We start from the raw sequence: 14,203 nt of genomic DNA, 5'->3' as shown, positions 1-14,203 counted from the left end.
TATTTGCTTGTATTTTCCAATACTTTTAGTGACAATTTTGTAATAAAAATAGCAAAAATCATGGAATTTTTTTTTTTGTGTATGAAATACGTTAATAAATGCGTATTGCTCAAGATTGTACAAAATAATGCACTCGTACTGAGATGTTGATGCGTCTAATGCACTCCCCCTCCTTTTGGGCAAATGCATCAACATCTCAGTACCGGTACGCCTGCATTATTTTGTACAATTTCACTCCCAGCAAGTGATACGTACACATTTATTAACCTATAATTATTAAATGAAAGACAAATTCTGTCCTGATCCCTTGGTAGTTCAATTTTTGATATACATGTACATAAAAGGGGGAAATAACATGCAATTTTGCATGTTTTTGTACAATCGTAGTCACAAAATTCAAAGACTTTAATAATCAGTTATAAAAATAAAATAGAGAATGTGTTTGCTAAAAAATACTGGTATTAGACTTTGTACAAGTCTTTAGGCTTGAAAAAACACCCTAAAATGCATGTAAACACCTCAAATAAAGAAAGTCAGCAGTTATGTAACTCGTCCTACACCAAAAGCTGATCTTGTTATGACAATTTGATTGATAAGGTTGTGTGCAGAATCTTGTTACATATAGCTCCAATTTGATACCAAATTCTCTACCAAACACTCTAAATTGACAAAGATTGATACCAGTATATGAATGTTGGTGTATTTTTAAAAGTTGCAAATCAAAACGATGCACATGGTCAAAATTACTAAGCGTGGTCAAAATTGCTTGCCCGTGATGGGCCCTGTCGACTATCCCAACAAAGGGACGAGGCTGATTTCACATGTTGTTCAATGTTCTGTCTGTGTAGAATTTTGTGATACGGTCATTGAAAAATCATGTAATTTTAAAATTAAAAACTGTAGGAGCCATGATACAGTAATATTAAAGTAACATGTCGTATTCATATTACATTCTATGATACCGTAATGTTGATGTTATTTTTTTATGTGATAAATACAGATCTGGCAGAAGTTGTTGATCCGATTGAATTAGGAGGAGGCCAGTTTCCTTACTCAGCAGATGGGGACAGCGCTAGTGCAGAGACGCCCCACGATTCCACACCAGGTTATCTCACACCTCGTGGCGAGAAACGCGAATACGGAAATCCATACAATGAACAAACTATGAAGAGGTTACGGCTGGCGGACGATGGCACACCTCAAGAACTGACCACAATTTCTATGGGTATCAATGGGGAGTTGACTCCCAAACGCGAGGGGAAGCTTCCTGAAGCAACCACCCCTCCGCAGAGAGACTGGCATCGGCCTAGTCTGCCGCAGAGTCCTTTGGCTCGGAAAGGCAGTGAAGGCCTACCTGGTGACATGCCTCATAGAAGGACTCAAGACATGAGCACACCACCTTTGATAAGACCCCCAAGGTCACCAAAAGCATCACCGGTGTCACCAAAAGCCAAGGCCGTACCGCCGCCAAAACCAAAACCTAAATCTCCAATTACTCCAAAGCATCTGATGTTTTCTCCACATGCACCTTCAAAGTTCCAGGTGAAACCCAAAACACCTGTAGCATCTTCCCCTGCTGTTATGGACCTTTCAAGACCCGAGCAAGCTCCTTCCCCTTCACCCAAGAGCCCCAAAGTTGGCTATTTAACATCGATTTTGACTGGGAACAAGCAGAAACCGCAGAGTCCAAAAGTGGTTGCACCGGAACCTCCGAAGACACCGATATTGTCATCGCTTATGAAAAAGAAGGAATCTGCAAAAGACACTGCTCTCAAAGTGTTTGACTTTGAGGATGACTTTGATTTTGGGTCAGCTCCTTCCAAAGACCGTCCTCACGCAGCAATGGATTCATTTGCTTCTTCAAAAGTACCGTCTTCAAAACCATTGACGGAACCTAAACAAGAGCCTACCCAGTTGTCTACCTCAGAAAGTATTGATGCCTCAATTGATGCAGTTATTTCTGGGGTGTTTACAAGAAGTCCGTTAACACTAGTGCAGGACAAAGAGAGTAGCAAGTCAAAGAAACATAAAGAATCAAAGGAGAAAGGTGATAAAAAGGACAAATCAAAGAAAGATAAACACAAGGATAAAGAAAAGAGTAAAGAGAGTAAGGAAAAGATCAAAGAGGAGAAAAAAGAGTCGACAGTTGTCTTTGGCAGATCTTCGCCGTATTCCTTTGAGGAATCATTCAGTGCTGCAATAAAAAAACGAGACGATGCTCAAAAGTCGAGTAAAGGACATTCGTTACCGCCAAAGTTATTCCTTAAGAACGCATGGAGGGAAGGGGAAGGAGCCGTCACATCGTCAATACGAATAGGCACAGAACCGGGACAAGCGCCAAAGCTTGTCATAAAAACTGAAAATCCCAGCAGCGAGACCTCCTCATCTCAGGCCGATGGCAAGAAGCAGGGATTGAAAAGTAAGGATAAGGCGCAGATGAAGATGAAGAAAAAGGAGAAGTTAAAATTGAAAAAGAAAAAGGAAAAGTTGATGAAGAAGAAACTGGAGAAAAAGAAGATGTTGAAGTCAAAAACACCCAGTACTGGGAAGAAGGACGAATCATCGAATCCAAAAGATGAGGAGGCGATACCTAAAATGAACATCACCGGTATCAGTAAATCTAGTGGATTGAAGATACATCTGACGTCATCACCACATGTGACACCGGAGTACAAGACCACTCTAAAAGAGGATAAAGCAGAAAAATCCAAAGACAAACCCAAGAAGAAGAAGAAAGACAAGGACAAGGATAAGGACAAGAAACAGAAGAAGAAAGAATCAAAGAAGGATGAGAAGAAGAGTGAGAGTAAAAAAGAAAAGGAAGACAAAAAGGAAAAGAAGGAGAAGAAAGATAGGAAGGTAAGTTCAATAATGATGTTAGTCTTTCAAAAATATTCAAAATGAATATGTTGTGTAAGCCCAGTAAACGTTGCAAGTGACTTATGAGTGATTTTGCAGGAGGAGCATTTTTTTTAGTTTCAGTTTGTTGACTTATTTATTTGATTAAAATTCAAATTACTTCTACAATCATCAAAATAAGTCTTGGAACGCTTGCATGTAAATAACAGAAAACTCTCCCCCCTCTCCCCCGTGCAATGTTGAGAAATGCCAATGTCTTCAGCGGTTTCCCAATGTGTTCCAACATTGATTGATGGGGAGAGGGGAAGGGTAAATCATTGTTGTAGATGTCATGCTTGTTCCCAGGCACAATATACGTCATATCCAAGATCATATGAAATTCTGCACAGAATTTCGACAGAGTGTACCAAGCGTTCCAAGGACTTATTTCGAAGATTGTAGGACTTGGAAAATTGCTTAAAATGTGTGCTTAAAATTGCTTACAATTTATATATTTTGATAATACATTAATATTAAAAATAAGCTCATTTTCTTTTTCTTCAAATAACTGTTGTTGTAGTCCTACATGTACTAGTTTATGGCACTGGAAAGTTAGCCTGCAATACTATCCAAGCCTTCAAACCATCTGGCTATGGGAAACATGCATTTAACCTCCATTGGGCTATTCCATTTAAAATCCACACTCCCCCTGTGGAAGATTTTGGAAATAAGTTCCACAGGGGAGTATGAATTTCAAATGGAACGAACACATCAGGCAGCTCCATTTGAATTTCATATACCCTCTGAGAAAGATTCAACCTGAATCTTCCACAGAGGGAGGTGAGTTTCAAATGGAGTTGCTAATAATGTTCATTCCATTTGAATTCATACTCCCCTGTGGAAGATATTTCCAAAATCTTCCACAGGGGAGTGTGGATTTCAAATGGAATAGCCCATTTAGATCTAAGATCATCAATTGTTATCATGTTTAATTGTTTATTTTGTTTTATTTAAGCCCAAGGGTGAGTCAGCAGCTAGCTCTCCTGCACCGAGTCTGCCAGCTATACCAAAGATTACACTCAAGATGGGAACCAAAGCATCAGGAGGAGAGAAAAGATCAATGTAAGTTACTGACATAAATTGTTAAAGAGGAAGCCCCGCCAGAGCAGTTTTTCTGGGGTGAACCAAAGCTGCCTGGTTATCAAATTAATCAGTGACAAAGTCATCTCTGAACTTGATAGGTGCAAATTGATGTTGAAATGTTATCGCATCAATTAGCACCAGTCAAATTCAGAGATAACTTTGTCACTGTTTAATTTGATAACCAGGCAGGTTTGGTTCACCCCAGAAGAACTGCTCTGGCAGGGTTTCCTCTTCAGGTGTAACTTTTGCTTAAGGGAACTGAAAGTCTGATGACATCCTTTAAACGAAGGTCAGGCCAAAAAAGTCTTTGTTTGCCCAGACATGGGGTAGAAAGGAGTGGATCGGTAGGTCAGATTAAAAAAAAAATTGGGGGGGGGTCTTAGATCTGTATACATGTTGCAGCAAGTGGGGTAAGAGAAAATATATGACATTCAGCCCTACATTTTCATTCAATCAATTAATTGGTTACATTCAGTCTTTTAATGAAAGCACTTTCATTTCAAGGATGTCATCAATTTTTGTTGTGCCCATAAATAGCGGTGTGAACTCTTACAGACAAATGTATGTGATATGTTACACTATTTTGCAAAGACCTTTTGCACTGGCCGACCGATCATGATACTACACAGATTGTTCGGCCCCCTCTGACATGGTAAGAATCTACAGGTGTTATCATGGACTCCATGCCTATTTTGTTAAAGGAATTCTCGGGCAATCATAATATTACGCCTTTATATGTTAGAAAAAGAATTGTCAAGCAGGAATCACATGGTTTTATTTAAAATAAACTCGTATTGACCATAAAAATGAAGTAAAGGACAGCCAGCTCTCAACACGCAATATTCAAAATTTCCGCACTAAAATTTTCTAGTGGAATGACATAATGGTTATTTGTGCTCAATTGTCGTCAGACTTCATTGTATTACTGGGATGTCATTGCACTAGACAATTTCAGTGACAAAGTTATCTCTGAATTAATTGAACTTACTAACTCGGTGCTAATTGATGTTTAAACGTTATCGCATCAATTAGCACCAGTCAAATTCAGAGATAACTTTGTCACTGATTAATTTGATAACCAAGCAGGTTTGGTGCACCCCAAAAGAACTGCTCTGACAGGGCTCCTCTTTAAGGTGTCAGTTTTGCTTAAGGGAACTAAAAGTCTGATGACATCCTTTAAACAAAAGTGATTTCGTTAGGGGGAGGGGGTCAAAAAGCAAAACATCCAATTATGTTTGTTAAAAACTAGTTAAACTATCAATCAAAGTTGATCTATTGAAGTGAAAATTTCAATATTTCACGCTTATATGTTTATTACAGGGAGGGAGGGAGGTGTCAGTCTTTTAATGAAAGCACTTTCGTTTCAAAGGATGTCATCGAATTTGTGGGTTGTGCCCATAAATAGCGGTGTGAACTCATACAGACAAATGTATGTGATATGTTACACTATTTTGCAAAGACCTCTTGCACTGGCTGACCGATCGTGATACTAGTTCTATGAGTGGGTCAGTGTGACTATTACTTAGTTTACTCCTGGGAAATTTGACCAATATTGTATACTCCCTGTGTGTTAGTGTGGAATCTGGAAGTTGAAAGACCAAGATATTAGACAATTCAAGTTGAAAACTTGTGAGATGGTTTGTATGTTTGAAGGTGCAAAATTAACCATAGGGCATGCTGTTTTACCATCACTTTCTGTAATTTAATCATTACAACAAATTGTAAACAAATTGTTTCTGGGTTTGATTGACTCCGATTACAGTCTAACCTTTTTGATCCTTTTAAACTTGTTCTAAAAACTTTATGCTTTTTTTTCCCAGCGTCATCAAGCCAAGTCCAAGCCGATCACCCATGAGAACACCAGTTAGATCACCCGTCAGATCTCCAGTCAGATCTCCAATCAGATCGCCAATCAGATCTCCATCTCCATCCCCTTCGTCTCCCATGTTATCATCACCTCCGTCCCCACCAATGTCTCCAGTACGCAAACCATCCCAGAAAGCATCTCCCAGGTCACCGCCCACACCCAAGTCCCCCAAATCACCACCTCCTCCCATACTACCCATTTCCGTGCCACCTGTGCGGAAGGCTAGCCTTGCTGCTTCAAAGGCAGTGTCATTGATGTCAGCACCAAGATCTAAAGGAGCATCACCACCGTCAGCTCAGAAGACTGAAAAGGCAGAAAAAAGACAGGTACGGTGAAAAAAATTCTGTTCTACGGGTTCAACTGATATTGTGTTTGGGTTTTTGTTGTTGCAATTTTAAGAGATTTTTTAAAGTCATTTAGCTTCCAGAAAAAAAGTCCCTGTCCCTGTGGAACAGGGTGTTTTTTCTTCACCTATAGGATACAAGTTTCTTCATGTCAAGTTTTATTTATTAATCATGATTTTGGAAGTAAAATATAGTGGTTGTCTGTGGGACAAGTGCATTGCTCATTATGGTTGTCCCCAGTGATTTTTGGACAAGTGGATAACAGGGATTTATAAGTGTTATAAAAGGTACGGTATGATAAAAAAACAAATGTGATCAAAATGTTACGTTGGACACAACTGCGTAGAACCATACCTCCAGATTCTTAAGTTTCTCAATCGTCAACCTGAATCTTGACTGACTGCGGTTGTCGGTATAAGCTAGGCCTCTCAGGCTTGGGATGTTGATAGGTACATATATAAATTATTTCAATTGGAATTTTTGTGATCATTTTGACACAGGCTGGATCCAGATCACCAGGCAGATCACCAGGTAGATCACCAGGACCATCGACACCTACAAGCAAAGCAGGGGCTTCTAAAGCACAATCACCTAAAGCAACAACAGTCCCAACTAAGGCAGCATTAGCTGTCGGTAAGTAAAAGCAAGTCATGTATTGTCCTTTTAAAACGAGAAAAAATTCTCACAAATTTGCGGGTTGATTAATGTGATTTCGGTACATATCCACGAAAAAAGCATATTCCCAAAATTTCAGTTGATTCCGATATTGCGCTTTGCGAGTTATGCATGATTATGTGTATTACACTGCTCCATAGACAATACGTTGTAATTTCGTTCTGGTGCACCAGAACGAAATTCAAATTTCACGATATCTTTGCTAAACTAATTAATCTGCAAGAAATATTTTGTACATAAACATTATGTAGCCAGAGGTTTCCAGTGATATAAAAATCTCAACTTTTTTTGAGAAAAGTGGGGGATGAGGCTGTGGATCACGAAATGCCCTTTTAATATAAATTTAACAAGTATATACTCTTTATGGAGTGTCAAGCTGATAAATGGATAAATAAGTGTTTTCTAAAAGCAGTATAGATGTTATCCGTGTTCTATAAGCTGCATATCCTATCAGCGACTGCTATACCTTGTTTAGGAGTTTCAAAAGAAGTACCTGCATGTTCAACCATGACTGTTTCAAAATAGCCCGCCAAAGTCATGCAGGTAACTCTGAGGTCGTGCATTGAATTGGTTTGAATGAACAACAGGAACCAGCACCTTTAGTTAGAAGTCACACATGAGTAAAGTGGATAACCTCTTGCTTTTCCAAGCTACACATTTTAAACAAGGCCACCAAGGTAATTGTGTTTGCTAATTTCTCCATCGCTATGAAGCCACCTGGATCCTGGATTCCTGGTGTGAGTTGGTCATTGCAACTGGCATTGGACTGTCTTGTCTTGTATGCAGGACTGCATGTTTTCAGCCTGTATTGTGGGTCAAAATATTGAAAAGTAGCCCAACGATTCTCTTAGCCATTGGTTTCCATGGGACAGGAAACTACTGGAAATCGCGGGAGCCAATGTTGAAAAGTCACCCAATTTTTTCTTAACCATTGGTTTCTATGGGACATGAAATGATCAAAAGTTCTCAAAAGTCGCCTAATTGGGCTACCAAAATGCATGTTTGGCAACCTTGCTTTTGTGGCTTATTTATGGTTTCTTCTTAACTACTATGTGCTTTTGTCTTCTTCATATTTCAGGTAAGGGACCACCAGCAGCAGGCCCAGCTACAGCAGCAAGCAAAGCAGCAGCTGCAGCAGCAGCGGCAGCCGCTAAAGCCAAAGATGATGATGTGCAAAGAACGGTCATCACTGAGACTATTGGGACCGTTGTTGTAAGTATTGGGCTCTTCCAGTTGAAATCCATACACCCCCCTATGGAAGACACCGTTCAGGGGGTGTGGATTTCAAATGGAGTCACCCGTTCAGGTAGCTCCATTTGAGATTCACACTCCCTGTTTGGAAGATTAAGGTCATGTCTTACATAGGGGGTGTATGGATTTCAACTGGAATAAGCCATTGTTATAGATGAACTGCAACAACATGGTCAATTACTTGATGAAGTTTTGAAGGTATCAGAAGTAGCAGGTTGCAAATAAAAGTTAGTTAGTATTGAACCTACAACCATGGCCAAAATGTGTTGGGACACTAATGGAAAACGTACACTATATTATGGCCTTATTTCCGTTATTATTAACGTGATAAAATGGAGGTTTCTTTGGTGTCAAGCCTAAACCCTTTCCTAACACCCCAACCCTCCCCCTTCCCCACCAATCAATGTTGGGTGCCAAAAGGCGCGTGTGACCAAAAAAGTCGGATTCAACATTGATCGGTGGGAGTGGGGGGCTTATTTACATTACCCTATCAAACCGTCCCAACATTAATGGCCAGCATTGTAGTAAAAAATAAAAATTAATGGTATCTTTAGCAGTTATTTTGGTCTACCAGGCACCTTACATGTAGGGAGTCCCAACCAAGACTGGTAATCATAGGTGTAACTGAGGTCGTCCGACGAAAATCAGCATAAACAATGCGTGCAGCAGCTCTTTGAACTTGCTCGAGCTTGTTCACCAGTGATATTGTTTATGGATTCCATGCTGCTGTAGCATACTCTAAACATGGACAAACCAGGGCCTCATAAGCTTTCTTCTTAACATCTCTGGGACAGGGTGATAATGTCCTCCGCAACAGGCCCAGAGTTTTGTTAGACTTCTTGATGATGTTGTTACAGTGGGAGTTCCATCGAAGATCATTGGAGATGGAGATACCTAGGTAATCATGTTGCTCTACACTGGTGAGTGGCTGCCCAAGGATGGAATATTCATGCTTGTCTTATCCATGCTTGTCCTTGCAGGTTTTCTGTGGGTTCTCCCCACAGAAATCAGTGCTTCTGAAATTGGACCTCTTCCCATATCCCTGTCCTGTCATATGCGGTTGGCATCCCTTGAATTTAGTAGCCTCTAAGCCCTATTGGGCTTTACCTGGCTTCTGCCAAATGTTATAAAAAATGAAAAAAAAATGTTATAGATATGTGTAAAGGTTAAATTTTCCAATATTTGTATGAAAATATATTTCATTGTGGTCTTGTATTACAGAGCGATACTGGAGAAAAGATCTGGATATGTCCGGCTTGTAAATTACCAGATGATGGTAGTCCAATGGTGGGTTGTGACGACTGCGATGATTGGTATCATTGGTAAGTACTTTAATTTCATACTTTAATATTCATATAGGAAGAATATAGCAATGATAATGTTTGCATACATGTGTGGGGGTGTGTAGGTAATCGCTATAGATCATGGACATTTTTATGAAAATTTCCTTTGCAACTGGAAATGGTCCTGGTTCCCTATTATGCAATGTACATATTTGGAAGAAAACATTTTTGGTGGGTGGATAGGCATTAACAAAAAATTCTATCGATTCACATATAATTTGGAATTGTGAGTATGGGCTAAAACAGTTTTCTTAGTCTTACTATTTTGTGTCTTTTAATAATTTGTTATTGACTTCATAGTTGGTAGAAGTCTTTAGGCTCGGTTGCCATCCAAAAAATGAATGTTTTTAGCCTTGCAAAAAACAAAAAACAAAAGCCAAATATTAAAATTCTACTTTTATTGACAGGTCTAAGGAAGGGATTAGAATTGAGCTATCTTTTACTTAAAATAAAATAGTAATTTTGCATTAAAAAGAATAAGGCTGCATTTTTGTGGAATCAGGAGTAGTACTTGGTGCATCTTATATCACTTCAAAATCCACAGCCTCATCCCTTCCAACTTACTTCTAAATAGTTAAGATTTTTGTACAATCAGAAACCTAGGACTACATAATTTTTGTGTGCGTAAGCTTTCTTGCTGATTTGATCATTGGACAAACATATCATTCAATTTGTATTTTTGCGGCTGTTGACAGCCCAAAATTACAACACAGTGGCCTATCATGCATGGGATGCTGTAATACATTTAATTATATGTTACTCGCTAATTCAGTGTCCAAATCTACTGAAATTTTATAAGCTTTTTTCGTGGATATGTATTGAACATTACTCAACAGAGAGGATACTGAAATCCAGAAATACCACTTTAACTAATTTGTGTCCCTTAAAAGACTCAATTGAAAATTTCTGCATGCACTCACTTTTATCATTTGTATTTTCATCAACGCAGGCCGTGCGTGGGCATAGACGACGAACCAGAAGAGGACAATTGGTATTGCGATAAGTGTAAAAAGACTAAGAAACAACCTAAATCAAAGAAGAAAAAGAAGAAGCACAAGGACTGAAGACTCCTCACACAACAATGACCACCACACCACCAGCACATCACATATGCACAAAATGTAAGGGCGCCCTCATGCAGCAGCATCCTGGCTAGTCGTAAACCCTGTTTACACTACGATAAAGGTTGTGAGTTGGTTTGAACCTTGAATTCCAATGCAGCAGATGAATAACCACAAATTAATAAAAGGTCATGGATGTTTACTTTATCAGTGAATTGAAATTATCCTCAGGGTTATAATTCGTTTCAAATGTGACACAATCACTTAGCTGGCATAGTGCACGTTAGAATATGACTCTTGTTAGGTCAACTGGCTCACGCTTACTTTGTTACAAATCACTGATCGAAATTAACACAACACAAATCCTATGGCCTATCGTAATTCATAATGAACCTAGGCTTGAACCAGTAACCAATGGATACTAATGAATAGAAACGAGTCTGATGTTGAAAGTTTTCTGTAAAAATGCTACATTTTGATGCCAAACCGTATGAAAATTGAACGTCTGGTTACCAAGTTATAGGTAATTTATCAGTCGGTGAAAACAATAAGAAACAAAAGAATGTTAGCAAATATCAATATTAGCAACATTCATTCCCCTAAACTATTTTACATATTAAAATGTTAATTCAGTTGACAATGACATGCATGAAAAGACCAATACTACAAAAGACACAATTCAATAGCAGTAAAATCAAATTTAATTTGCCTAAGGTAATTTTTCATTTCTTCTGTGGTCCAGGTACGTGCTGGGTGTAGAAGTGGCAAGGTCTCCTTCCCTTCTATGCACTTTAACCAATGGATCAACCGTCTTATTGTCAAGACCATTGATCAGCCAGTCAGCGTGAATCTGTGTTTACGCTCGTGTACGCTCGGTGTACAGCCCAGACCTTGGAAGAAATAAAAACAGGGTACCCACGGTCCTTGAAAGTCCTTTAATTTGAAAACACCTTTTCAAGGTCTTGAAAGTCCTGGAAATTTACACAAGGTCCTTGAAAGTCCTTGACAATTGGAATTTTGCCTAAAGTATAATTTTGACAAAATTTGGGTAGTGGAGAGGAGCTGTCACTTTCATTAAAACGCAGCTTTTTGTGTTGTGGTAAGTCCTTGAAAATCATGCTTTTGGACCTTGAAAGTCCTTGAATAGTCCTTGAATTTTAAAGGCTTCAAGGTGTGGGAACCCTGTAAAAAATTATCTTTAAATGATGCCCCTAATTAAGCAATATTTGAAAGCAAATTTTTGAAATTGTAATTGCAAATCAAACAGTAACTGGTTCTGTTTACTTGTCTACTAAGTCTTGAGAATACTGACTAGTGTTAGAGATGGTTGGCAGCTCTGTAATAATAATAAACTTTTCTGAAATTCCTCAAAAATTTACAATGCACACATTTTGTTGTAAGCAAAATAATCATGGAAATCGATTCTTGTCATCAGCTGATCAAAATGAATTCATTTGTATGGTTTTGATTGGATTCTATTTGATAGAAATAGAGAAGAAATCCTATAAAAAGAGAATAACTATTGTTGGTTATGAAGAAAACCTTTGTACAACTGTATATTTTGAAGAAGAATATGATGTATAATTATCAGGACATTATGGTTAAGGGTGAAATTTGGCGGGCGTCAGGCGCCGTTTCACGCCAGTGAATCTCATAATGTGGCCTGTTGTGGAATTAAAATGATGGAACCAGGTGACGATTTTTGTTCCAAAGTGTGGCCCCTTACACGGCATCACTGCTGTACGAAATACTGCATGGTATCTGTGAAAATGTAAGCTCATTATCACTCAAAATATTGGCTATTTTCAATATATTTCAACAAAATGCAGTGCCAAACCTTATCTTTTGCCTAAATATTTTGCCAACTTCTCTTGTTATTTGCCTTCAGGGGTCATAATTTTGGCAATAGTTTGCCTTGTTTTCTGGTGTATGTGTGGGTGTACATTTCTCGTTCCCAATGAAGACAACCATAGATGAATTTTGGCGATGGTGTTTCTAGATAGTATTTTTAGGAATTTTTTTTATAATTTTCCTATTCACTGTTTTCCAAAACGGAGTCCTGGTAGCAAAGCTGTTAAGGGCTCTGGTAGCAACGTTTGGACAGTAATTTTGTGGGACATGAGAGCACATGAGACATATCAAATTGCATTCTGAATACTGAATAATTTTAATTTTTTTTTAAATTTGCGATATAATACACATTTGATGGCAAATGATATTTGAAGAGCTTATTTCCAAACCGTGTTAAGTCCACAAGGTTCACTTTGAAGAAAATCAGGAATTTTCTTTATGGCAATGAAAAAAAGTTTGATTTCTATAAAATTACATTGAAGTGAAGGTGACATATATAGGAGCATTAAAATATGTAAAGTTAAAATCTAGAGACTTTTTATTTTTTTTAATGAATTAATTTGTTTTAAAAATAGCATGGACTTAACACGCTTTTGACACAAAACACAATTTCTGGCATGGACTTAACACATTTTGACACAAAACATAGTATCTGTAACACAGAACTAACCATATATTTCTCAAACTAGTCTTAAAAGATAACAAATTTATTAAAAACATACCAAATGTTATTCTCTCTACTATAATACACAATTTTGCCACAAAACACCTTGCATCTCGAACCCCCTCCTCCCGCCCATTTTTATCAAAATTCGACGTTTAAAATAGTTCAAAATTCAAAACTTAGTTGTATTGCATTTCTCCGAATTGAATTAACGTCATTTTCACTGACAATAAGTGATGACCTGAAATATCATTCCCCCCTCCCCCATGCTGCCACCCTAATCTCATATTGACAGTCGTAAGTTTTTAAGTCTTTAAGTCCTAAGTTTTTTTATATAACCTTTAACTTTTAAATAATACCTTGAATTTTGATAATCATACAAAATAATAATATCAAAAACTAACTCTACCCCCATCCTTTAACATTAATTCTACCATCACAACCTCTCCCTCTCCCCATTCCCAACCTGTTCATGTTTTTCTGGAGGTATCTATCAAATATTTAAGAATTCCCATACAAACTAGGCCTACTAATATAAAAACAAAAAAACAAAAACAACAACAACAACAACTTTTTAATCAGACCAAATTCAGGTATACTAGTCTCAGGACCAAACAAGAATGAAGACGCAAAGCAATGCAGTGTTGTCAATCATGCAGAACTTGGGTGATTAACTATTGGAAGCCCTATGCCGTGCTACCTGCCTACAAGCTGCCCACAAGGGCATTGTTCGTGGACTTAACACAGTTTGCTAACAAACTGGATTGGACTTAACACGTTTTGGAAAAAAGTCGATACTTTGTGTGTCAATATTTCGAACTTGACTAATTTTGTAAAAAACACAAACATTGCTGGATAGCCCTAGTTACTCACTACCCATTTTCATCAAAATCTCAATTTTGAAGGTGGGTGGACTTAACACGGTTTGGAAATAAGCTCTTCATTTACTGGTTGTTTTTCATGGAAAGTCCCCAAAGCACACACACAACATTTGAAAAAAGTTGCAACATTGTCCCGCTGCAAAAGCATTTTTGCTCTTCTATACATTGAAATTGTTCCTGTTATGGAGATTTGTATATGTACAGATTCTTACGTTTTGTGGTTGCATATTTTTTTATTATTTTTGTATATATATGAGAACATGTTTTAAGTGCAAAATAATAGTT

General features: G+C 38.0%; 1 protein-coding gene across 2 annotated transcripts in view; it reads left to right on the top strand.

Annotated features, from left to right (window-relative positions):
- LOC140171525 (uncharacterized) overlaps positions 1-12,674 on the top strand; it is a 31,102-nt gene extending 18,428 nt beyond the window's left edge. For both annotated transcript variants that reach the window (XM_072194795.1, XM_072194794.1), the window contains exons 4-10: positions 1,001-2,859; positions 3,854-3,960; positions 5,802-6,174; positions 6,693-6,825; positions 7,946-8,079; positions 9,340-9,440; positions 10,411-12,674. In XM_072194795.1, the coding sequence (XP_072050896.1) occupies positions 1,001-2,859; positions 3,854-3,960; positions 5,802-6,174; positions 6,693-6,825; positions 7,946-8,079; positions 9,340-9,440; positions 10,411-10,525 (2,822 nt within the window). In that variant the 3' untranslated portion in view covers positions 10,526-12,674. The remainder of the gene's footprint in view (positions 1-1,000; positions 2,860-3,853; positions 3,961-5,801; positions 6,175-6,692; positions 6,826-7,945; positions 8,080-9,339; positions 9,441-10,410) is intronic.
- Positions 12,675-14,203: the final 1,529 nt, after the last annotated feature.

This window comes from Amphiura filiformis, chromosome 15, assembly GCF_039555335.1.
Source record: "Amphiura filiformis chromosome 15, Afil_fr2py, whole genome shotgun sequence".
Classification (NCBI taxonomy): Eukaryota; Metazoa; Echinodermata; class Ophiuroidea; order Amphilepidida; family Amphiuridae; genus Amphiura; species Amphiura filiformis.
The sequence above is the reverse complement of the archived record's forward strand: the minus strand, read 5'-3'. Positions and strand labels throughout refer to the sequence as shown.